Source organism: Pteronotus mesoamericanus, unplaced genomic scaffold (genome assembly GCF_021234165.1).
Source record: "Pteronotus mesoamericanus isolate MK-2021 breed Mesoamerican mustached bat unplaced genomic scaffold, CSHL_Meso_final contig_1242, whole genome shotgun sequence".
NCBI classification, from domain to species: Eukaryota; Metazoa; Chordata; class Mammalia; order Chiroptera; family Mormoopidae; genus Pteronotus; species Pteronotus mesoamericanus.
The window spans coordinates 1,317,255-1,342,892 of record NW_026555053.1 but is presented as its reverse complement, the minus strand read 5'-3'; the positions used below and the strand labels follow the sequence as shown (position 1 = coordinate 1,342,892).

The 25,638-nt window shown below is 61.7% G+C and overlaps 1 protein-coding gene across 2 annotated transcripts in view; it reads right to left on the bottom strand.

The window, feature by feature from the left end:
* The window catches only part of CEMIP (cell migration inducing hyaluronidase 1), a 102,426-nt gene that overhangs the window by 44,149 nt on the left and 32,639 nt on the right, over positions 1-25,638 (bottom strand). Inside the window, exon 2 of one of the 2 annotated variants that reach the window (XM_054588415.1) lies at positions 1,884-1,984. In XM_054588415.1, coding sequence (XP_054444390.1) covers positions 1,884-1,968 — 85 coding nt within the window. In that variant the 5' untranslated portion in view covers positions 1,969-1,984. Of the gene's footprint in view, positions 1-1,883; positions 2,017-25,638 lie in introns of those variants that run through there. The other variant, XM_054588407.1, reaches the window with a different exon arrangement.

Genomic DNA, 25,638 nt, shown 5'->3' with positions numbered 1-25,638 from the left:
CGCAGAGCAGGGGTGCCAGGAGGGGCAGCAGGCATCTGCTTTGCCACTCCGCAGCCCGCGGCGCTCGCCGGGGCTCTGCAGCCTCACCCCGCAGAGGGCCCTGCCCTGGGTGTTTGTCCCTAGACGGCAAGTGCTGGTTGGCTTTCAGCAGGGGCCAATCAGAGGCCCCCGTTGCCCTCCACCTTGTCCTGGGCCTGGGGTGTTTTTTCGCGGGGAGGTGACTCCCCAGTTGTGCAGGAAACACGAGGCCGATGGGTGAGCCCAGTGGTCCAGGCATGGAGCCACCAGCTGGCCGAGGAGGGATCGTCCTAAATCCACAGGCAAGGCCGCAGGTTTCGGCACCCATGCCTCCCAGGACGGCATTGCTGCCCCTCGCTCTCCACATGCACGTGCCCCAGACTGCGCACCTGGGCCCGGGGGCAGCCAGCCTGAGCCTGCAGCGCGAGGACAGCAGCCACCAGTCGGCCTTGTGCGCAAGTGCCTCCGCTGGACCTGGGTGCTGAGCTCTCGGGGAAGGTCACTTTCAGTAGCTGGAAATGGTCAGTGCCTTCCCCGAACAGTCACCACAGCAACCGCTCTTCCCAGGAGGGGCCGTGGGAAGCAGGGGCGGGGAGTGGGGGGCGTGAGAAAAAGCCGGAACTACTTGGGCCATGAATGGCCGGGGCTGGCGTCTGCATCCGCCTGACAGGAGGGAAAACGCAGGCCAGGGGGGGCCAGGCCTTCCAAAGGGTCTGTGCTCAGCCAGAAGAGAGAGGCCAAGGGTGCGGGAGGGACACCCCGGGCAGGGCTGAGAAGACGCCCCCCCCAGGCCCTGCTGTGGACACCCTGAAAGAGAAGGCCCAGCCCAGCTCCTGGCACAGGGTCAGGGCCCGCCTGGTGCGCATTCAGAGTAAATGATGGGAGGATAAGTGGCTGATTTGGGGCAACATTGTCAATTGTTGCGTCACGAGCAAAACAGCAAAAATGCTGGTGGCTTTCTCTGCCCCCGAGGGTCGGAAAGATTCTACAAGGAATCACATTGAAGGAATTTCACTAGTCAAGTTGAGAGATGACTTCCTTCCATCGGTGGGCTGAGGAAAACCAAAATGTAGTATGTAAGGTCCTTTATTCTTATTGTACAAAAGCATCCGGTTCCATTAATTAGAGTAGGATTTTTTAAAAAGCAATCGATGGTGATGGTATTTTTACTAAACCTGTAATCAAAAGTTTAAAACTGCCCCCATCTCTACCTTCTCCCCGTTTTGGTTCATTTGGTCGCCGTTTTCTATATCCGGCTGAACGGGCCTTGTGCTTCTGGATGTTGACTCAAAACCATGCGAAGAAGAAGTTGCTACTGAGCTCACAGGAACAGACCTCAGTCTCGCTGAGAGCAGGCACCCCGACAGTGCCCGGAGCTCACGGCGAGAGAGCAGGAAGGGGTCACAGGCGCCCTCTGTGTGACGGGGGCTCACAGGGTTGCGGTTTGCACGATTGGGCCTGGCTGCCAACATTGAACAGGTGGGGAGCTGCGACCCAAGCGTCTAGATTTCTGGCTTGTCTTAAAAATTCACAAGACCCTGCAACGGGGGCCCCACCTTCACACAGGGCAGCCATTTGCCAGAGACCAGAAGAGGGCGTCGCCTCACAGGGGCCTGAGCACCCCAGGCGACCGCCATCCCCGCCTGGACGGCCTCCCCAGTTTACGCCACGTGTCTGGCTCCTCCAGACACTGAGGGTGCAGCCCCTTCGCCTTGTGCGCACTGAGACGGAAGCCCAGGACGAGGCTTGTCTGGGATCAAGGAGGTAGCAGGGCCTGTCAGAGCCCAGACACCTCAGCCCGCCCCACCCCGCGCCCGCGCCCGCCCGCGCCCGCAGCGCGCCTCCCCGGCTCTGCCCCGGCTCACCTGCGGTCCCGTCCCCGGCGAAGAGGAGCAGGCTGACGGTCAGCATCCCCGCGAAGGAGCGGCCCTGCCTCCCGGCAAACCCCATCCTGGCCGAGCTTTCCCTGGAACACAAGGACAGCAGGTCCGCCTGCATCCCCCTTGGGCAGACGCACCCCGGCCGGGCCGCACGCACACACCGAGGCAGCGCCAGGGCAGTGCCCCCAGCCACCGGGACTCAGCGTGGGCGGATCGGGGCCCGCGAGCCCGGCCGCCGACCCGCCCGTGTCCTGCAGCTCAGAGACCCTACGACTCGTGGAACTGCATCTTTCGTGTCCCGGCCCCTCCCCTTCATGAGGAGCCTTTCACACAGCCGTAAAGCAAGCTGCGCCCCCTGACAGGAGCTGGGAGCTGGATGTCACCAACTGGCTGCGTGGCTTCAGCTGATTTCATTAACCTCTCTGGGCCTCCGTTTCCTAACCTGAAAAAGGAGGATGCAAACTGGCTGAGTTCTAACCTTGATGCCACCTTTCTCTGTCTATGTTTCTAAAACAAATCTTGATACTACTCCTGAAATCCTAAGTACAATGCCTGTGTGTTATAGACTCTGCTTTGACCCATCCAAGAGAAAGGCAGGGACAGAGATAGATAAGTGCCCCAATACCCACCCATTTTCCTCCTTACTCAGGGAAGGAACCCCTGATGTTTACCCGGGCACATGGCCACCTAGCATGAAGGCCACTTTCTCTCTCACATCAGCTGTGGCCTTGGAATTAAGTTCTGGCCAACAGAGCAGACAGGTAGCGTGCGAATTTCAGGAAACGTTCTTAAGGGAAGCCTTCCAGAAAGCCTTTCTTCCGGCCTTCCTGCTGGCTGGAATTGAGATGTGATGGCTGGATCTTCAGCAGCTATCCTGGGCCATGTACGGGAGCCATGCGTGGATGATGACGGAGTAAACAAAGAAACCTGGCTCCGACTGTGTGGAGAAATGAGCAGCCCTAGACTAGAGATCTATTTTTATGTGAGAGAGATACACTAAACTTCCATTTTACTAAAGCCACTTATTTTTTTTTTTTTCCTTTTATTCATGCAGAAGGTGATAAGGGAATCTGTCTAGATAAACCTCAAGGCAGGAACTTTTTAAAAAAAGACGCCAGGCTGCCCTTTCAGAATACAATGCCCCTTGGAGGAACGCCTTTGTCCTCAGTCCCATGTGGCGTGCCGACTGCGCAGATTGGGCTCATGCCCACGGCCCCAGTTCCTCCCCTGAGCCTGACTGTAGTTGTGCCCAGAAGCAAACAGATAGTTCACCACAGGGAGAAAGTGGGAAAGCAGCTCAAACCTATCTCACGCCTCCCTCTGAACTGGCTCGGGGACCCATCTGATCACCCCTGACCTTTCACTCCAGACGAAGCGCTTTGGGCGCACTCCGTGAGCTGGGGCCGCGGGAGGGTCTGAAAGGGAGCCGGGGCCCTGAGCTGGGAGCCCCCGCACAGGTGTGCTGGAAGCCTAGGGAGGGAGGGGACAGTCCTCGCAGAATCAATGCCTGCGGTGTCCTTGTAACAGGCACCCTGCCGGGCCCAGGTCTGATCTGCAGAGAACAACAGGGCCCATTCTAGTGCCTCAGCCGATAGCTAAAGTCACGCATCGCAATCTGGGAACGGCGCCTTTCCCATGAGCCCAACAAAAGAGTGTCCTCTTTCATGCTCTCTGCGATAGAAAGGAGGGGACAGTGGGGACAGGAGTGTTTTGCGGTCCTTAGGGAAAGCCACAGCCCTACTCTCAAGTCTTCATCAGGGGCATCAGTTCAGAGAAGCCAAAGGTGGTTTGCCAACTTCTGCCGAGAAGCCCCCGCATTTGTCAAGGGGCTCCTCTGCGGGCGCCCGGCCTCCGGGCCCGGGAGCTGGTCCCTTCGCAGCGAGGCGGGAGGTGGCCGGGGCGGGGGTGGGGGGCAGTCCGGCCGCCCTCAGCACCTCGCTGCCCTCAGGCCTGCCCATCCTGGCGCAGAGAGGAGGGCCGGCTCCAGGCTCTGGCGCTCTGACGCTGTTGGATCAGTCACAGCTTCTTCCAGGGACCAGAAAGATCACGTTCTGGAGGGATTTACCGACGATCCCCCTTGGAGGGACTGTGCGCAAGCCTCCTCTTCCTAACACTCGAGAGCTCTCCTGCTGCGTCTCAGAGCCAGCCCTGCGGGGCCGCGGGGGCAGGGCCCTGCCCCGAGACAGGGACCCCGCGTGGCGGGGGCGGCCATGTGCTGCCATGCCCGTGAGTAGCTTCCGTCGCCTGACTGCACGCAGCCGCCCCCGGAGAACAGTCTGCTGGAGGGACTCCCAAATGGTTCTCGAATTCCGCTTGGGGATTCAACGCCCAGGGACAGCTCTCTCAGGTGCCACCGAAAGCTCTCTGGCGCTGCGGTTGGGGTTCGGCTTCTCCAGCTGCCAAGGCACTGTCGGGACATGAATCCCAGCTGCAGAAGGCCTGGGACGGGCCCTGCTGGCGCAACAGCGTGAGCAGTCTCTGTAGAAGGCTGGCGGCCGAGGCCGGGTGACCGCTGCCCCTGCTGGGCCCGACAGCCCGAGCGGGCCTGCTCCCCCCGGCGGAGCCCGCGGGGATGAAGAACCTGGATGCGCTCTGTGATGGGCCACACTCTGGGCTCCTCGCAACCACAGTGAACGTGTCCCGGAAGCTCTGTCCCCTCCACTGCACCCAGTCCCCGTGTTCGCCAGGCCTCACCAGCGCGAGGCCGGGCAAGCGCCCAGCGGGAACCAGGGACGCTGCCCACCATGGAGTCTTGGCCTCGCCCAGCCGCCGTCACTGTGGGTGCCGGGGTCTCCCCGCTCCCTGCAGAGACAGGCCACAGCTGCCTGGGTCCTGGGCTTCTCATCTGCACAGGGAGAGAGAGGAGCAGTGTTATTCCAGCCTCTACTGGGGCCCCTGGATACTTTTTCCTTCATCTCCTTTTAGATTCCTGTAACTTATGAAGTGATCCCCCAATACGTCTAGAGCCCACCCAGCACCACCGGACACCCCACACAGTTGCAGCGACACGACCGACCACACTCCCTGTGCTGTGCTGTGTGTCCCGGGACCGGGTTTGTAACTGCCAATACGCACTTCCCGATCCCGCCCGCCGCCCACCCCCGTCCCCGGCCCCTCGCGCCCCCAACCAGCACTTCTTCTCTGTCTCTGGCTCAGACCTCCCCAGAGCAGCAGCGCCAGCAGGTACACACCTGCCCCGCGACACCCCTGGCCTCGGGGGTGAGAGGTCCTGTTTCCACAGAGACTGCAAAACCAGGACTTCCTTCGGGGATTATCGGAGGCCAAGGGAGAACGTAGGGGGAGGGCGCTAAGGCAGGGGGTGAGGGGGGACCTGCAGGGTGATCTGAGACAGCACAGGGACAGCCATCGCCCCCACCCCACCCCGTACAACCCACACTGAGGCCGTGTTAATGTCATGCAAACTCTGCCAAGCAGGACAGCGAGGTGCCCAGAGCAGGGGTCCCAGCGTCTTCGGTCCCAGCCACACACCTCGCGTCGGGAAACCCACAGAGGGGCCTGGCCTCGCTGTTTGTCTACAGAACCAGGGTGACGCATCCCAGATTCCAGTCAGGGAGGCTCAAAGGAGGTGCTGTACCTGGAGTGCCTACAGCTCTGCGTCTGGCCCACGGTCAGCACCCACGTCGCGGGAGCTCCTGGGATCCAGGACACGCTGAACCGCGCCGCAGGGCCCAGGGGCCTGGAACCTGAGGGCCTGGCCTTGCAGACTCTGACCCAGCAGCTCTGGGGTCTGATTCTGCATTTCTGACCTGCTCCCTGGGGAGGCCGCCACCCCTGCGGCTGGGGGGCGGGCCACCTTGGGAAGAGCAGGCATCCAGTGCCACCCTGCCCTCCCCGTCACCGCGGGGCACACCGAGGCTCCCAAGACAGAAGAGAGTCGCTCACAGTGGTCGACAGCAGAACGAGACGTCGCGGCCAGCATCCGATACAGGAGCTGTTACCTGACCCCAAGTTATGGGCATGTGCCCCGCTCCTTGCCACCTGTTTCAACTGAGGAGTCACTTCACATCACAGTCTGGAGAGCCGACAGGCCTCAGGGACACTGTGTTCGTCCATAGCACCTTAAAGGATCTGCCCCTGAGGGAACACCTCCTCTGATGGGGAATCCCCACGGGGGAGCTCCCGGCTGGTGGCTCCCAGGCCTTCCCCACGGCACCTCTGAAACCACTCTTCCATCCGACCCCCTCGGCACACGCGGCCCTGGCGCCCTGTGCATGTCCCTGTGCCGGCAGGCTGGGGGAGCAGAAGGCAAGATTCTTGCCCTCAGAATGACCCCCGGCACCGCCCCCCGTACCAGGCACCTTTGGCAAAGCCACGAACGTGACCGTCCCACCAAGGTGATGCTTCCTAAGGAAGAGGCAACTCTCATGCGGGGTTACCCAAGGGGGTTAATCATTTCACCACAAGGAAATGCCGCACTCTGCTTGGTGAGTAAAAAGCTATGCTGTCTGACACAGTAGCTGCCAGTCACAGGTAGGGTGCTGGGTACATTTAAATTTCATTCAAGTCAGAAAAAATTAAAACTCCAGTTCCGCACTCACATGGGACACATTTCGAGTGCTCGGCAGCCATTAGCAGCTGGCGGCCACCGGGCAGAGCGGCAGGCCCCCAGAACACTCCCGTGGCTGCGGAAGCTTATACTGGACACATAGCTCTGGGTCGGAGCCTCAGTGGGCATCCAGGGTCCCCACTCGAGCCCCAGCTCAGCCCAGAGCCTGGGTCTCCCGCTGGTGCGCCCTGACCAGGAGCGCGGCCCGCGCCACAGCTGCCGCCCCGCCGTGCCAGGGACCAGGGTGCAGCCCCCCGTGTCTCCAAGCCTGCAGGGGACGGCGCTGAGGGCCCACGTGTGAGAACCTCTAGCTCAGCCGCCCACCAGTGAGGCGTCAATCTCACGAGCAGGAGCCTTCCGGCTCTGTCACAAGGCAGATACAAAGGAACTCTCAGATCTGCCACTTAATAGCTGCGCATGACTTTGGTCATTCGTTGAACACGCTAAGCCTGTTTCCTCACGTGTGAAATGGGGGAGTAACTATAGCGGCCTTACAGGGCTGTTGGGTGGAACGAGGGGCGCACGCGACGTGTGTGGCACCGTGACAGGCCCACGGTGCCACACGCCCCAGATGCCAGAATCCGCCTCATCCACGCCCGCTTCCTGGTCACCGCCTTGTGCAGCGGACCATCAGCCCGACGTAGCAAGTGGGACTTCCAGCCTCTTCCCCTGAAAACTGGGAGAACTGCAGCATCGGTTAAGAGGCACCGCTGAACAAGAGGCGCCTTCTCAGGGGCCGGACACCGGGCCTCGACACAGGACGCCTGCCCCCACAGGGCAGCGTGTTCGTGGCGTGGAGGGGCTGCACGCGTGAGACACGATGGAGCCCGCACCGGGCGCCCGGCACTGGTCTGGAAAGAGGGCCCGAGGGCGGGGCCTCCTGGCACCTCAGGGGATGGGGGCGGGGCTTTTCCCTTCCAGGACGGCTTTGCTTGTCTCTACAGTTCAAGCAAAACAGAGCCCCTGGGAGAAGAGAGGAGGGAGATAAGGAGATGGAAGAGAACTGTTCATAGAGCTCAGGACCAAGTGCCTGCTCCCTGCCCTCCGGCTCCACGGGCAGCCTCTGGAAAAGGGCGATGTTGTGCGATTCGACTCCGAGGGGTGACCCTGCACCCCAGAGTCCTCTAGCCTTGGTCCCCAGGCGTTAGGCGCTGGCACCTCTGCCTGCTTACGCCCGCGGGAGTCCCCCGGCCGGCCCGGGCGTGTCTGAGACTCCTGCCGCTGCGAGGGCCCTCATCGCCCCAGCCTGCCGCCCCGGGCTCGGTGGAGCTCCACCCCTGCGCCCCACAGGGGGAGGAGCTGCCACCACCAGCCGGGGGGCGCGGGTGCTCCTCCCGGCGGGGCTGCGTCCTGCCTCACCGTGAGAGCTGCCCATCTCGTCTGCAGGGAGAGGGGGCTGCTCTGTCACTCCCACAGCCACTGGCTGGGCCCCTCGGCCCTTGGGGGGGTTCCAGCAGGGCACAGGGGTCTTGGCCAGTGCACCCTGCGAGGGGACCTGGGGACAGGTACTTCAAGGACACGTTGACCTGGCTCAAAACCCAGGCTTTACCAGGTGTCACCTGCAGAAGACAGAGCACCTCTGAGGGCAGGCTCCCCTCCCCGGGGACGGGGGCTGCCCCGCGATGGGGCTTTCATTCCTCTCTCCTGCCCTGGGCCGACGCAGGGAGACCCGGCTGGCCGTCCGGGCCCTGTGTCCTCAGCGCAGAGTTCAGGGACTTCAAAGGAAAGCCCCTCCCAGGACTGAGTCAGAGCCTGGACCTGCCAGCGCCACACCCAGCGGCACACCTTCCCAGCTGGTTGTGCGCACGCTTCTGGCTGGGGCAGTGACTGGAAAGTAATACACCAGCGACTGTGTTTTTAACTGGAAATCCTAACATCAGCAGTCGGGGTGGCATCTGTAGTGGCCTGAAGTTGACCCGTGTGGGCCCATTTGTTTCTGAGGTTCCGGAAAGATGTCTGCAGACGCCCCGTGCCCGCTCCACGCCCCCTGCCTCCAGGGCCAGACCTCCTCATCCCCCCCGCCCCCCGCATCCTGCTGGCCCGCGGATCCCCTCTCTACCCCGAGGGGCTCCTGCCTGAGGGGGCCTGCAGCGTTGCTGCAGAGGGCACAGCGCCGGTGCGAAGCAACAGCGAGGGCGCCCGAGTGCCGGGAGCAGGGTCCAGGTGCTGAAGCAGCTCTCGTGCAAAGCTGGAGACTGGACTTGACCCTGGACGCTTGGGGGCCACTGGCCGCCCGGAGGAGCTGCGGAACAAGTCGCTGTATACTTTTTAAAGATGCTGCTGGCAGGGATGGGGAGGGAGGGGCGGGTGCTGGGAGCCCGGAGGCGTCTGTGGGAGTGGAATTAATTCTGCACACATTTCGTAAGTGCCTGCTGCAGGAAGGCTCCGGCTTCCAGTCTAGCTCGGGCGGGCGGGAGCTGGCAAAGACTAAGAACAAATAAATGCCTCCTGGGGGGGAGGTCTGCGGGGTAGGAGCTACGGAGAAGGATCAGCAGATAACTGGGAAGGAGTGCCAGTTTTACCGAGAGACGGAGAGTGAGAGAGACAGAGAAACGGTGACAGAAATGTTTCTCCGCGGAGCTTAACAAACACGCAGACCCCACCTCCAGCCGCAGGGGCCCCGACGCTGGGGCCAGGGCAGGACCCAGCAAGCCCTTTACACACACACCCTGACCCCTGGCAGGCTCTGACGCAGGGCCTGCCCTTCAGAGGCGGAGCTGAGTCCCAGAGGCTGTGCGGGGTGGGCAGGAGGGCCCACCATGGAGCACGCGCTCTGAACTCTGACAGAGAGGCGCCCTCTACCCTGGGAGGGACGACCGGGGGCAAAGGCCTCCTGCCCCGGGCAGCTCGCCCCTGCCCCCAGAGCCCGGTGTCTTCGGGACAGGCACGGGCCAGATGGCGCTTGAGTTTTTCCCGAGAGGAGAAACATTCTTCCTGATGGGTGGGAGACTGTGCTCCATGGAACCTGGAGGAGGCAGGGGAGTCCCGGGCATCGTGGGCTCCACTGGCCGGCTCCCCTCGCCCTGCCTCCGGCCCCTCGCTCTTCCTGCAATGGCCTTCTCTCCTCCACTCCCAGCCCCATGGCTCAGGTGAGGCTGAGCCACCCGCCTTGGCTCCCGAGGTCGCCGAGTGACCCAGCTGGCCAAGGACTTCGTTCCACTCCCTGGCTGCCGTGACTGGTTCAGGGATGGTCCCGCGACCCAAGACAAGACAAGGGGGCGCGTGGAACTGCTGGGGAAGCAGGTTCTCAGGGCACCACGGCCGGCAAGCCTGGCGTTTCTGCGAGCCGGCCCGGGACTGGGCTGGTGCACGGAGTGATGCGGAGCCCAGAGACCGAGCGGCCTTCCTGGAGCGCCTGGTCCAACCCCACCGGAAGCCAGTCCCAGGCCTGCTCTTTCCAATTCCACGAGCCAACGACGCTCCTTTTCGTTTAAGCCAGTTTGAGTTGTGTTTTGATATTAACTATGGAAACAACCTGACTAACGAGGCGCCCAAAGGGAAAGGCGAGATGAAGGTTAGTTTCCTTACAAGTCTATTTGCTCTCAAAATGTCCATGTTAATCAACAGGGCCTCACATCACGTTACTGGCCAAAGAAACCTCCTGTGTCCAATTGTAGCAGGTCCCCCAAACACACATCTTAGGAAAGGGGACCCACGTGGGGAGGAATGAAAGTCATGCCACCACCAGAGTCTGAGACTCTTTCCTGTAAGGTTCTGCAAGAGCCTCCTCACAGGCGGCTCCCCCCCAACCCGCCCACGTCCCACAGACCAGCCAGCGTGGACCACGGCCCGTGTTTGCTGAAACCCTCCACGGCACCACGGGTGGAGCTGGGACTCCTCCTTGGCCCTGCGTGGCCTGGCTCCCCTCCCCCTCACACGCAGCCGTCTCTGTTCCTGCCATGCTGGCCTCTCTGCTGTTCCCTACACGGCACCAAGTCCCTCCTGCCCCAGGACCTTTTCACCTGCTGTTCCTACTGCCGGGATGCTCTCCGCCTCTCCGCCGATGCTCAGGTCTCCATAAAAGCCCTGTTCCCAGCGAGGCTTTTCCCAACACCCACCCCCCGCCGCCGCCCGAAGAAGCTGTCTCTGCCAGGGTCTTCCACAGTGTCCTGGTGCCTTTCTTTACGTGCCACCGTTTACTGATATTACCCATGGGGGAGGCATCGCGGCCTCTGGCGGTGCTGCTCAGAGTGCGGCCCGGGGACCGGCGGCATCCGCATCTCTGAGGGCCCGCAGCCGCTGCCTGGCAGACCTCAGGCACTCCGGGGTTTGAGGACTTCCCTTCCGAGGCACCTCTAACCCGAGAGTGCCTTGCATCTCTCTGTCCCCAGGCGGCACTGACAGTGACCAGGAGGGCCGCCAGCCTCGGGCCGAGGGCGCCCGTGGAAGTCCCCCAGAGCGCGCACGTGAGAGCCCGGGGAGGGGGCCCCCCGGGCTGGGACACAACAAGGGGCCGATCTGCTGGCACCTGCTGCGCCTGGAAGCCGGGCTGGAATGCCATGAGGCCGCCTGGCAGCAGTTCAGACAGCACAGCTTTCCTCCCGGCTCCGGTTCCCAGGCTCGCACAAACCCAGGAAGGGCCGAGACGGGGGATGTTTGCACAGCAGATCCACTTTCCCCGCCCCTCCCTCTGCCCGGCCGATTGGAGTCGAGAGCCCACGCCTGACTAGGGCTCAGTTTCGGGCAAAGCCCTCCTTTGATCTGAGGGGCGGGTCTTCTCCGTTATTTATTTGCAGAAACCATGGCTTCCCACTCCTTTGCGTGCACCTCCAGGAAGCGAGGCCCCCGGAGTGTTTTGCAGCCCCGGGTGCCCCCGGCTCCCAGGCCTGGACCCGGTCACCTGCACTCCTGCAGGCAGGTGCGGCTCCCGGCCTGGGAGCAAAGGTCCACGAGCTTTGGAGGAGAGCGGGCTCGGCTACGCTGATGGGAAGGAGCGGCCAGAAACCAGGGGGTCGTCGTCTGCGTCCTGGGTTCACCCCGGGCACAAGGGCCGCGACCGAGATGAGCCAGGACGACCGTCCCTGCTTGGAGAGGCTCACCTGCCAGTGCTGAGCTCTGGGACCCCTGTTTCGCCACGAGGGGACCCCAGGACTCCCTGTGACTGCTCCTCCCACACCTCCCACGTTTCACGGCAGACGCTTTCAAACGCACAGCCACGCTGCAAGGGTTTCACAGGGGATGCTGACATACCCGCGACCTCGGAGCCCCGGTCACACTTTGCTAGGCTCTCCTTGTCACGTATCTCCCCCTCCCTCCACCCCTCTATCCACGCAATAATCGCCCTCAATTTCGGGATGTATTTCAAAGCAAATGGCAGCGACCTGCGCACCTCTCCCTGAAGACTTCGCAGGCCCGTGACGATTACCTAGAGTTCACTCTCCATTTAATTTTCAAAAATCTTTTGAGGCAGACTTTACAGGTGAAGGAACACCCAGACCTTAGGTGCCCCTCAGCGGAGCGCGACGCACGCCCGCGCCTGTGCCCCGCCCCGTCAGCGCCGTCTGGACTCGCAGGAGGCAGCCACTGTGGCAGCTGAAACACACCAGAACAAAGCCACGGAGTCGCTCTGTCTGTTCTAGAACTTTCTACAGATGGAATTATCTGGCCTGCCATCTGCCGTGTGGGTTCTGGGGTCAGTCATGTGGCCCCGGGGCAGGGGTCCCAGCCCTGCTGCTCAGTGATTGTCCCGGGGCCCCTCGTCTCTAAGAGCCTTCTTCTTCAAGTGGCCTTTGTGAGGAATAATGAGCTGACAAGCGCAAGGTGACAGGAAGAGCTCCAGCACAAACAGAAAGTGCTCTAAATATTACTGCATTGGGAAGAGGAGCTTTGATTTACAAAGATGTGAGTTTAAACCCCGAGGCGCCTCTGAGTGACTGCCATTCTGGGAAACTTCCGTGGGTTATGTTTAAAATAGGAGCAGCTTCGCAATATTTTATGGTAGTATCTTGTGGCCGGTCAGCTTTCTGAATTACCTTCTTCCATGTTTTAGGCGGAGGCTCCCGTGAGGCTCAGAAGGTAGAGGGTGTCTCCTATGAGCGAAGGGAGGCTGGCAGGGAGTTGAGGGACAAGGCGTCTAACGCGCTGGGAGCAGCTCCGGGCGGCAGAGAGCGCTGTCCCCGTTATCGGCCGCATGCGGGAAGGGCACAACGGTGACAGATTCGTATTTGCTAAAATAGCAGACGCTTGAGGAACGCTTCTCAAGCCTTGCCCTAAGGAGTCAGGACACTGGGCACACAGCAGCCTTGGGCTTCCTGCCCAACAGATGCAACTGCACACGGAATTCCAGGGAGGCGTCCCCCGGGCCCTCGGCCGGACCTCCCGGGGCCACCGCCCACGCCTGGGTCACGGCCAGCACGGGCCCCCGCCTCGGGCTCTGGCCTCCTTCGCTGGGCTCTGGCCTCCTTCGCTGAGCAGAGCTGGGCCCGGGATGCTGGCCCGGGTTCAGCCCAAGTTGGCTGCGTCGCCTAAGATCTTCCAGAGGCTTCAACTGGAAAAAGTTATTCCTTGCTTTTCACCATAAAAATGGGAACGAGCTGGCTAAGGGAGGAGGTGGCCCTGTCAGCGCAGAGGCCCTGCTGGCTCACCAAGGGCCTGCCGGACGGTGCCTGGCTGGGACCTGAACCCAGGACTCTCTGATCCCTGCTTTTCCCTGCCTCAGGCTGCCAGCTGGCTCTGAGTACCAAGTCTGGAGGTGATATTTCTAGCACCTTGGAGCAGAGAGTGACCTTCAAAGCCACGGAGCCGTGACTTGCTCAAGGTCCCATAGCTAAGATTCAGAGCTGGTCCCAACTCAGTTCAACATTCGGGTGTCTTGGGTTGGGTTGAGCAATATGAAACCGTCTATATTCAATCACTTTGATGTACAAGAACGCAGCTACATATGATCTAACTGGCATAGTTAGGCACGCGTGCACGGCTGTCCCGAGTCTGGGAGGGGCCCGTGGGGGCACAGAGAGGAGGACACGGCCATTTGTCACCCATATGTCACAAGGTACTCTCTTTCCTACATGGGCATACCTCTCACTGTCAGACCGACACCGTTCGAATTGGGTCTGTGGCTTTCTCTGGGCTTCAAAGACCCCCCAGGTTCTCAGGCTTCTCGAGTCTGAGTGCCTCGAGTCTGTGCTGCAGACCCTCTGTGACCACCCCGGGGAGCAGAGGGGCCGCCTGGCACCATGCTTGGTCAACGGGACCCCTGACTCCTTGGCCGCACGGATTGGACCGGCAGTTACAACTGCCCAAAATGCAGCTGAGTTGTTTCCCTCCCAGTCCCAGCCCCGTCTTCTGGCCCAGCTCTATACTCGCCCTTGATTTGAGGAGACACCGTGTCCTTATAATATAACCCCAAGCCCAAGTTGGCTTCCCCTCCCCCCATATTACTAAATTTAGCGTAATTTGGTGTCCACTACTTGCAACCAAAAGAAAAAAAAAGAAAGAAAAAGAGAAAAAAAAAATCTCAGTTTTCAGCCCATGGAGGGGTGATCTAGCCCTTCTCTCCCATGGTGTTAGCTGGCCATGTGGCTCTCAGACTCAGCACATTTTTCTGAGTGGGTTTCTACGCTACCCTCAGGGGCTGAGTAGCGACAGCCCCATCTCTGGTGGCCAGAACCTTCGAAGGACAGGCAGTGCGAAGGCCCCGCTCACTCCACGCCCGGGGGCTGCGCAGGGGTCGGTGGAGCAGGACTCACGCAGGCCTCAGGACGGCGGGCACGGGAGTGCGGGCTGCTGGGAGCCTTTTGCTTACTCAGCTATTTGGGCACCTGTTAGGAGCCACTCCCGTGTGTTTACAATTCGATTCGTGTTGGAACAAAGACAAGGCGAAAACCAAATAAACAGCTTCCAGACACTGAGCAGCGCACACACTTCGGCCTCCCCATCCCTCAGGACCGGGCGTGAGAGAAGCGCCACCTTGTCTGGCTGCTCTCCAGGGCCCTGGCGTATGAGGACACCTCTGAGCATGCTGCGACATGCAAGCACAGGGGTAAAGCCCTTCGTTGAATGAGGATAAGTGTGTCTAGAAACACGTTTGGGTGTAAAGACAGGGATGCCAGAGGAAATGCTTGCAAGCTGAGTCAGCACACTTCCCGAGCCACAAAAACAAACTGCTGTCCTCAACACGGACCGAGTGCCATCGCTGCTATTAACTATAATTCACACCTCTCCAGTTTCCAAAAACACACGTTGGAAACAGCCAGTGTGTCCCCAAAGGTTCAGATTCTGGTTCCAATGACATAGGGCAAGTGCCTTCCACCTGCCAGGCTTTGGGCTACTTACTACCTGGCTGACCCCTCGCTCTGTCCCCGAGGTTAAGTGATTGAATTGTCCAAAACCACGTAACAGTAAGTGGTATGTCTCTTCTAGGCTCCAAACTGCTGGAGTTCACAGTCCTCATCTTTGCTCGGGCTGCTCTGCTATTCTTTGGGATGGAGGGGTCCTGCGGAGGACCGCGTGGACTCTCGAGGGCCCCTTCCTGCCCCTAAACGTTGCCTCCTTTCTCCCTTGCTCACGAACTCACCCCGTCCACAGGAAGTGCCGCAGGGTGTCCTCCCGGAGAGCACCCTCCGGCCCTGGGGCAGCACAGCACCTCGACGCTGTCTCCCTGGTATTCACCGCGGCCTCCCAGCCGGCAGCTGCCTCCAGTCTCCTCCTCCTCCTGGTCCCTGTCCTGCCCTGAACCAGACGACCCTTCCTCCAGGGCAGGTCCTAGTTACGCCCTTCCAACCCCTTCTTGTCATCTGCGGTCCCTCCTGAAGTGGCCCCTGGCTGCCCCCACCTACCTTTTCACCTCCCCTCTGGCCACCCTAGACCACAAGACGACCCCTCCCGATGCCCCAGGCACTCGCTCCTGTGGCCTGTCCCTCTCCTCACGTGGCTCCTTCTGTCGGGGAGGCCCTTGATTAGCATCACTGCCTGGGGAACCCTTCCCTCCGTCGAGGAGGACTCAAATCCACCTCTTCCTGGAGCCCTTTCCTGGATTCACCAGGAGTTAATCACCACTTTCTTCCTCCTCGCCGTCTCTAGCATCTGTCACTGTGTGTTCCTATTATAGAAGTCTATCCCACGTGTCTCCCACACGAGAATGAGGGCGGCTGGAGGGCAGGCACCCTTCTCTCTTTCACCTCTATATCCCTGGCCCAGAGTCTGGCACAGAACAGGGGTTCAGCAGATGTTTGTTGGGCGAATAACAGAATCAACGCTCCAAGAGATCAATGAACAAATGACCTGTCTTAGCTCTACTAAGAACCTGCCCCCGACTGAGACTGTGTCCGCCATCCGCTCCCCGGCCCAGCGTGCTGTGTCCTTTGTCCTCCCCGCCTCCCCCTGGTCCTGCTGGGGGACGGCGGGTCCCACGGTCACCTGCCCTCCTGCTCCCCTCTCCCGCGGAGGGACCCCGCCCATGTCAGCCTCCAGGTGCTGCCCCAGCCGGCTGGTCCACAGGGGAGCACCTGACTCCAGCCAGACCAGTAAGTCAGTTCCCTAGATCCTGGGTGTGGGTGAGAGGGTGAGTTTGAGGACAGTGTCGTTGCTGTGAGGGAGGCCATGCCCTGTAAGGCAGCAGCCCAGTCGGCTTCCTGCTCCCCATCCCTCCTCCCTGCCAGGCCCAAGGGCAGGGATGAGAAGAGGGGAGCAGAGGGCACAGAGGTGCCCTCTTGGCCTCCTGGGTCCCTGGCAGAGCAGGCACCCCTCCTGTGTGTGAAGGGGGTGAGCAGGCATGAGGAGCCAGCTGACTCGGGTCGGTGGCTGGGGCGCAGGGTGGGCCCCTGGCCAAGAGCGGTGGGACTCCCCAGCTGGAAGGAGACGCCTGCAGCGTGGGAGATGCCGGGGGCAGCCGGGGGCCAGTGTGCGGTGGGCAGCGGTGTGGGTGGGTCTGGGGGTCAGCAGAGAGGTGCGGGCTGCACTCACCGTCTAATGAGGGCCCCGTGGCCATGGGAGGGGCGTGAGCTCCTCAGGTGACACCCCAACTCAGGGGAGGCTGAGCACAGAACACTCAGCGGCGTGGCCCTGCAAGCCACCGGGGTCCCTCTGAGGAGGCCGCACCCCACACTGCAGGCCTGGCCCCGCCTTCAGAGCCCGGGGACACCTGCCTCTGGGGGCCAGCTTCCTGTACCCCTGCTTTCTGCGCGAAGGGTGCCCTGCCCTTTGAGGGCAGGCCACGCCCCTAGGGCCGGCCACACCGCCAGAGAATTCGAAGTCCCTGCCCGGGGCACGGGGGGCCGGCAGCCCAGCGCCAGCCCCTGGCGGCCAGCCAGGCCCGCCACCTGCTCGGCCAGGTGCCCTGCTCTCCCTGCCGCCAGCAGCTGCCATGCGGCCTCTTCTCCTGCAGGCGCCGGGCTGCTTGCCTCTCGAGGCTCTCCCTCCCGGGGGATGTCAGGAGGAGGTTTCCCTCGGCCCCTGCCGATGCCTGTGGAAGAATGACCCCAAGGTGTAAACCCGCCTCGTCTCTCCCTAGGAATGCTGCCACTGCCTGAGCTCGGGCCAAGGAGAAAGGCCCGTGGGCTTAGGTCTTGGCACACGGAGGCTCTGCTTCCGCACCAGCTTTTCCTGAGCCAGCAGGGCTGTAAACGTGTTATGAGGTGTCGAGCGGGCTGTGCGAAGCCAGCCCAAGGTGTTGGGGCAGGGGTGGGGCAGCTGGGAGGCCGGCCGGCCAGGAACCAGATCTCTCGTCAGCCCCTTTGCTGGAGCACAGAGCGGGAGTGGCTTCGCGATGGACAAAGGCCCGTGGGGGCAGGGGCGGCGAGGCCAGAACCAGAGGAACCCGCAGGACCGCGCCTCGCTCTTCCCCAGCCTTGCTGACAAATAGCCCACCTTCTGTCTCACGTGGCTTATCTCCTTCTCAGAGGAAGACCACCCCCATCCCACGGGCCACGCTGGGGCGCAGAGTCCTGAGGCCCCGTCTTGGGGATAAAGTCCCCTCTGTCCCTGCAGGAGGTGCTTGCCGCGGGGCACCCAGGCTGGGCGAGGGCAGCACCACGAAGAACACGGGGCGCAGGCGTGGAGGGAGGCGACGCTCCCAAAGGTGCTCGTGGTCCCACATCTGGGCGGTGCCCGAACCCAGAGGGAGATCTCCGCGTGTCCCAGTGCAAAGTCTCCCTCCCTCCCTCCCTCCGCAGTCCAGCACTGTGCCAGGCACTGGGAACCAGCATTCAACAAAACAGCAGGCGTTCCCCATCCTCTTGACTTTTTAAATTTATTGGTGTGGCGGCGTTTATCCAGCAGTCACAAAACCAAACACACAATTCCCAATGACATAATAAGTTTTGTTCAGTGAAAAGACGAGACACTGAGAGGAGCAGGGGTAGGCTGGGGCGGGGTGGGGGGGCGGGCGGCAGAGAAAGCCCCTCAGGAGACTGAGACCTGCGAGACAGACAGTGGCGGCGGGGAGGGTCCCCGCTCCTGGCCGGTGGAGCGAGGACGGGGGCAGGTGAACGCCGGCCCCACACCGACCGTGATGCGGGGCGGGAGGGAGGTGCCCAGCTCCGCCGCAGAAACTCCGTGGGGCTGACGCTATGAAAGGGGTAGGAGGGAACTGTTCCATGACTGTCCTCCCGGAGTGTCTGTCCTCCTTTCTCCCACCTGGTGTAGCCCAAAGCACACAGCTTGTGTGGGGATTTGGATGGATAGGGGTGTGGAAGGAAGCACCTGTCCCTTACCCTGGTTTCCGGGTGGGGCGTTGGCAGAGGGCGTGCCCAAGGAGGACGGGGTCAGACAGGTGTAGCCGGGTGGGCGGGCCGAGCTGGGTGGGAGGGGCCCATGGGAGGGGCCCACCCAGACCGGATGGAGGAGTCAGAGTGGGCGGCCCTGGAAAGCCGCTGGGCCCCCTGGTTGCCGGTCGCCTGCATCAGCCTCCGGAGCCTCAGCCGCCTGCCACTTCCCTGAGTCTAACCCGGCACCCTGCCCCGCCCGCTGCCCGTGGCCGGCTCACCGGCAGGGCCTTCTAGGCCAGGACGGCCTGCACACGCCATCCCAGGCCACCAAAGTCACTGTGCAGTCACGAAAGGCCGTCCCGGGCGCGGTGCCGACCACGGTCGGTGCCACTCACACACCTGCCCGCCCTGACCGAGCCCAGCGGAGGGGCGGGAACGAGACCAGACAGCTGGGCCTGGGAGGGAGGCGACGGTCACATGTCCGCGCTCATTCGTTTGTGGATCACTGACAGGGTGTCTTTAATGCCATGATTGCACATCAGCTGCAGCACCGCATTTGCTTAAATAATTCTTAACTCCTCTTCTAATATTAGCTTCACCTTTTAATAATGGTCAAATCACTTATTACTACAGAAAAAGCTCTTTAAGGTTTATCCACATATTACTTTAAAATCATTTCACAAATCATTCGTATCTGGGGACACCCTGGACTAGCAGATTTGGAGGTTTCAGTCATTCTGTGCTATCCGCTGTCCCCAGCACATCCCTGACGCTGAGGCGGGGACCCAGGAAGTGGGGGCAGCCCCATTTGGCCGGGGCCCAGCCCCCTGGACAGCAGCTGGTCAGGTTCAGCAGGCTTAGAAGGGCCTCCACTGAAAGGAGTCCACATTCCGGCGGAGCTGCCGCAGCCGTGAGTCGGCCTGGGGTGGTGCTCGGGGTCACACCCCCACCGCAGAGGCAAGAGACACCAAAAAGGCCCAGAGGGGAAGGAGTGGGCAAAGCCGTCACCTGGCTAAATCTGGGAGCGGGCTGGCAGCTGTTCCCACCCCCTCCTGCCCCTCGTCCAGGCATGTGGCTGATATTAGTGGCCTTCGCTTCTGGCCCAGCCCTGCCAGCTCTCTCCCGGGATAACCTGAGCCCGAGGGACGGGGCACGAGCTGGCTGGGGGCTCAGGCAGCTGCAGCTCATCCCCGGGAAGGGGCAGGAAGTCCACGCCCCCTGACCAGCTGCTCCCGGGCCTGGGCGTGCATGCCAGGGAGGGTGGCTCTGGGCCATGGGGACCCTCCTCTGTGCCCACCTTCCGGGGAGGGGGCTGGGGGGCCGGCTCCCCCACGGGCAAGTCCCAGGAGAGTCAATGACCTAGGCCTGGGGAGACAAGAGGCCGGCTCTGGGCCATGTTCTCACCTGGCTCTGCCACTGAAGGCCCTGGAAGCCTTGGACAGTGGCTCCTCCTGGCCTTCCTGTCCCGCTCTGTGAAATAAGGGGAGGTTTCCTATTTTCCCAGGTGCCGTGTCTCCATGACCCTAGCTTTTCTCCTTCGTGTGCAGTGCAGGGCCTGGGTGGCAGCACCCGGGGAAGAGCTCCCACAAGACCTCCATGGCCCTGCTGTGTGCTGGCAGCGCTGCCTGCAGCTCCAGCCCAGGCCCCGCACCTGCACACTCAGCATCTCCACGCAGAGGCCGCATGTGTGGAAAACGACCTCCCACACCACCAGGGCAGGTATTTGGGACCAGCAAACCGAAGCACCGAAGCAGTGCAGCCCAGAGGCACATGCTCAGCAGACAGATGAAGCAGCGCGCGAACAAATCAGTAAGAAGACAGGCTCTCGAGCCAGACCCTGCTCGCCGGCTGGGTGGCCGTGGGCTAGTTGGTTCCCTGACGTTCCTCACTCCCAGTATATACACCTGGAAAGTGGGGGTGATTATGGCACCTGCCCTCATAGGGCCAGTGTGAAGATTAAATCAGATACGACATTTCAGACACTTCATGTGTGTCTAGCACACAGTAGGGTCACTAAGGTCACCTACAGGATAGCTCTACCTGCTGCCTGCCACGGTCACCTCCAAGGTCACCGTGCACGGTCTGGCCTGGCCCCTCTCACCGGCCAGCCTTTTTCTCCGCTGCTCTTACTGTGGGCTCGGGGCCCCCACGGAGTCGCCATGCACTGGGGGCTCCTGCTGGCTTGTCCCATTGCCCGGGGCCTGGGATCGTAATGGGTCCCCCTCACCTCCCTCTGCAGGTCTCCTGGCTGGATCTCCTCTCCGTCCCTGCCCCCAGGCCGCGTGCCCTCTCTCTGTACAATGGCGGTGGCCCTGCCTCAGGCCCTGCCAGCGCCATGGTCTTCCCTTTATCCGCCCTTGCAATGACCGTCTGTCGGCCTGTCTCTCTGCCAACCTCCCTGGGAGCCCTTCGAGAGCAAGGGACGCACCTCTGCCCGGTGAATGTCTGCTGACCGCTGAGTCAGCGACCACCGGAGACCGCAGCAAAGGCCCTGGTGGGTACGGACAGGCCCAGCAGGAGAAGAGTGCAAGGCCGCGCTACCCATAATTCATTACCTTCTACTCCCCTGTGGCTTTGCTTAAAAGAGACTGAGGTAGAAGATGAAATGGAAATGCATCTACAAGACATGCCCAGATGGCATCCAACTTGTTTCTCTTCCGAGAGTGTGTTTATATATACAGCTGGTTGTTTGGAACCTGGCATTGTATCTTCTGGGAGAAATTCAAGTGGAAAAGGGTTCGAGACCAACTGCGCGGCTGAGTACCTCTGGATCTGTGCCAGTACCGCGCTGGCACTGTCCACGCGCCTTCGGATTTAGTGTCCCCCATCCCCACCCCCAGGAAGGAATCGCCGTCCCCGTTTTGCAGACGAAGGCACAGAGTTGCCGGACGCTTGGACAGCAGTCTCAAGAGCATACAGCTACTGAGGGAAAGACGTGAGCGGAGTCCAAGTCTGCTTTCTCCACTGGGCTGGACTCTCATTAATTCCCACCAATTTGGCCTGCTGCTCTGATTGGTCAGCTACCGGCCTCCCAGCCTTGTCATTGGCCATAACGTCCCAGGAGGAGGACTCTGGTGGCCACACGGACCTGTGCGGAAGGCAGCTGTGGACTCGGCCAGGAAGGGGGGGAGAAAGAGCCCCCTGGTAGGCTGAGCCGCCCGAACGGGGCCAGACCTAATGCGAAGGGACGCCTGGGAGAGAAACAGGGGCCCGCCCTGGGAACCGCAGACCTCTGCTCCTGCCTCGATGGCGGGCGAGAACGAAGGGCTGGGGCAGTCCTTACCCTTTGCGGGGCAAAGAAGGGTTATGCCCTTCTTGCCTGTGGACTTCGGGGTCCTCCTCACATCTTCCCTGCACCTCACCTCCATCCCACCAGGGGCAAGGGGACCCTTTGTTTAGGTGGCCTTGGATTGTGAAGGCCACGAGCAGAGGTCAGTAACTGGCAGCCTAGGGACCACATCTGGCCTGCAGATGTGTAGTGCAGCCTGCAGAGCACTTTTAAGCATTACAAAAATTGAGAAATTTTGAACAAATATCTGGATTTCCAACTTCGCTAGAAAATCTAAAAATCCAGCACCTCAGGTCCCAAATCCCACATGGCAACAGCCAGCCGGAGCTGTGTGCGGCTGCCCCTCACTTGGGCAGTCTCCCCATCTTACAGGACGCGAGGGTGAGAGGGGAGGGGCTCCACAGTGCGCCTGGCCATGACCCCATGTTCTGGGAGAGCAGCCCACTACTCCCAAGGGTCTCCCGCCACTTGTGGCTGAGGAACAGAAAACCGCTTTGTGAGCGAATGCAGCTGAGGCACGGTGGCCACACCATGGGCGGCCGGGCGGCCTGCAAGGCTGCTCCTTTCTTGACCACTGGCCTCCGTCCACTCCGGGAAGCCTGCTGGCACTTCCAGTGTAGCACAAGGCGGCCCTGGCTTCCTGGCCCAGACCCCCTGGGGCTCCCCCTCGGGCAGCCACGGCCCCCACAGCCCGGGCTGGCTGTCCAGGGCACCTGGGCAGACACTCGGGCGTGGCAGGGCCGGGGCCGCCTCCCACGGCTCAGGCTGGTGCCCCCACAATCGAGCAGCGTGGCCCCCGCGCGGCCTGTTCACTCCTTGGGCAACGGCAGGGACCAGGCCTGCGGGGGGGCGTGAGGCAGCTGAGAACCACCAGGCGGATGTCTCATTCCAACCTCAAGGAGCTTCCAGAAAAAAACCCAAACAAACATTTCAACATGTGACTGCACTGCCACCGACCCCAAGGCAGCGCCGAGGAGGACACAGACAACAGACCCCTGGGGTCTGGCCGGGGAGGGGGTCGGAACGGGCCTGCCCACCTGGGGCCCCGAGCCCCTGCGAATCACGTGCCCGCCTGCCTGGCAGTCCCTCCCCCATAACAGCCCCACACCCCACACAGCCTCCCCCACCCCTGCCCGGGGAGCTGCGGCCCCGCCCAAAGCCGGCTGGACTCCGAACCCCCTTTCTGCTCTCCACCTTGAGAGCAGGGAGTACAAAAGGACGCACTTCCAGGGCCAGCCCCGCCCGTGCCAGCTTTGCCACCTGGGATGGTCCCTTGCTCCCCCGCGACAGTTGTTTCCTCAGCTGCAATGGGTGAGGAGCCCCTCCCTAGCCCAGGACGGAGGAAGACGTGTGACGTGTTTCGCGCCAGGCCCGGGACCGCACTGGGGCAGCACAGATGTTGGATAAACAGGGCCTGCACGGACAGATGCCGAGAGAGTGAGACTCCGCGCAGACAGCTCTGGGCCTCCCTGTCGGGGAGAAAGAGCTTTCGGGTGCCTGTCACCGCAGTGAGGTGGCTCCCCTACCCCCACACCCACCAGCTGATTCTCTTCCGGGACGTGGACCCTGAGGCCTCAGTCCCACCCCAGCTCCGCTGCCCCCACATCCTCCCCGCTCAGAGGCTGCACTGCAAACCAAGGTACTAAGGGCAGGCCCAGCCCCCGAGCGCTGTGGCACCAAACACATGCGGGGCCCTGTGGGGGCCGGGACTGGGCGCAGGCAGCGCGCTGGGGCCAGGCAGGCCCAGGGCCACCCATTCGCTCCTTCCAGCTGAGTCCCTGAAAGCAAGTGGCCCAACCTGCCGCAGAAGGCGTGCCAGGGAGTCCAAGCAAACGCACCTGGACAGGAGGGGATGTGGCACTACAGCGGGCTGTGGACTGTGGGCAGGGCTGGGACCGGCGCAGAGCCTGGGGCACGGAGCAGCGCAGGAGAACCCGGCGCCGCCACAGCCCGGAGCCGCGTGTGGGAGCAGCGGGAGGGGCCGGAACGGTGGGGGGGGGGGGGTCGGCCGCAGCTGCGAGCTCAGTGGGAGAAGGGTTATCTCACCAGGACAGGCGCGCCACATGGGGTGCGCAGGCCAGGGCAGCCCGGGAGCGCGGTGTGCCGCGGAGGCGCCCGGTGCAGGTGAAACCGCGGGGACGGGGGCGCGTTGGCACCCTCGTGTCCACACCATACACTGCTCCCGCCAGCTGGCATCGTGAATGAAATCAAATGAGCACTAATCACGTCCCCAAACAAAGACCAGGAAGCTTGGTCCAGACGCTCTGGGGTATCCAGGCACTGCCTCCTGACGGAAGGCAGGTGGAGAGGAGGGAACATGTTCGGAGCGTCTGGCCAAGAGCCCCAGCAGAGTCGCTACGGCTCCTCGGAAATGACACAGCTACGGCTGTGGCTTCTGCGCTGCAGCAGAGCTCTGCTGCGCGAGCCCCGCGACCCTTCACTTCCTGGGCTCTGAGACCTCTCAGAGCTGTGGTGAGGATGAGGATGAGGAGGCTATGGGATGTGCTCTGGGCCGGGCTGGCAGGGAGGAACGCAGGCACCTTCTGAGGCCTCGCCACTGTGGTGCCTCTTCCAGGGAGCCTGGGGCGCCCCCTGCGCCCCCGACTCCAGGCCCACCCTCGTTACATACAGCACCCCCGCCCCGGCCCTTCCATCTGCGCACCCAACCGCCCCCCCCGCCCCCCGTCAGGCCTGGGATCTGGTGCAGGGCCACTGGCCCACCCCCTGCAGCACCTCCGAGTGTCTGATTAACATTCTGCTGCTTCTCTGCAGGAAAGCCCGTGGGACAGACACAGGCTCCCCGAGGGCCCGGCTCTCAGGAGGGCTGGCGCCACCGGAAGATGCAGCAACCCCACCCGTCCCTGAGAGCTCCTTCGGCTGAGGACTGCAGGCAGGGGGGACTGCTGGGTCTGTCGCCAAGGCAGGGGACAGTGACTCCTGGGCCAGCCCTGGAGGAGGGGGGCAGGGGGTTGGGATAAATTGGAAATATCTGTTCTAGAACGGGGCTCGGTGCAGCCAGGGGCTCAGAAACTCCTCCCGGGCTTTCCGGCTTCGTCCCCACAATACTACCCTCTTATTTGGTCTTGTTATAAAAATATTACTTGGAACTTCCTACAGCCACAGTCCAGGTAACAGCCCTTCGCTCAAAACCTTGTTGGTTGGAAAGTGAAAACGTGGGCATGGAAGCTGACAGCAGACCAACCGCACGGGCAGGCGCCTGGACCTGAGGGAGGAGGCGGGAGACGGGCCGCGGCCCGGCCGGGCACCGAGCAGTCGGGGCCACGCGGCGGGCGCGCCGGCAACGGCTCCCAAGCTGCTTTTCACGAGGCACGTGTCACTGAACCCTCCTTCCCGCAAAACCTTCAGGAACATTTCTGCCAGGCTCATGAACGCTTTTGGGGCAAATGGACAAAAAACAGAGACAAGCCACAGATGTAGCTAGAGGTTGGCAAAAACAATTTTTTCATCCCTGCCATAATTTGCTACCGAGAAAGGCCTTTTTCTCCTCTGCGGAGCACTGCCCTCCGCTGCCCATTACTAACACCGGCCGGAAAAGACGCCTTTTCTCTCGTAAAGAGAGAAGTGGTACTCAGGGTCACACGAAGCTTGGCGTGTTCAACTCTCCGGTTTGGGAGACAGAGGGCTGCACCAGCAGCGTCAGGCCAGGAAAACACACCAGCGGTGCAGAGGGCAGAGGAATTTTCCAGGCTCTCTTTGGTTTAAAAAGAAAAATAGAGAAAAACTTAATACGAAAAATCGCTTCTGTCTCCTCTCTAAATATATCAAGTGTGAGCCTCTTTTATGAGCACACCAAGTTAGACATGACCTGTTTTGATGTTTTCCAACCAACAAAGAACTTAACATTTTAAAAGGACACTTAAAAATAAATATGTAATTATTTCCACTTTTGCCTAAATTCTATTTTTTGAAAAACAAAACAACCACCCTCCAGGTTCCCGTCGGGGCCGGGCCCTGGTCTGCGCAGACCAGCCGTGGCCGGCAGCGAGGCCGAGCACGTGAGGCCGAGGAAAAGGGAGCCGGCGACGGGGGTGCCTCCACGCCCCGAGGCCCCGAGGTGGGGGATCCGGGAGAAGCCCAGGGGTCCACAGATCCACACTGTCTTTGCAGACATCTCCAGTCTATGAACAATGCAATCATGTCATCTGCTTTCCAGGCTCCGTGCTCGAGACAGGCTGGCCCCGCCTATGGGCCCGAAGAGCATGACTGGCCGCCCAGGCC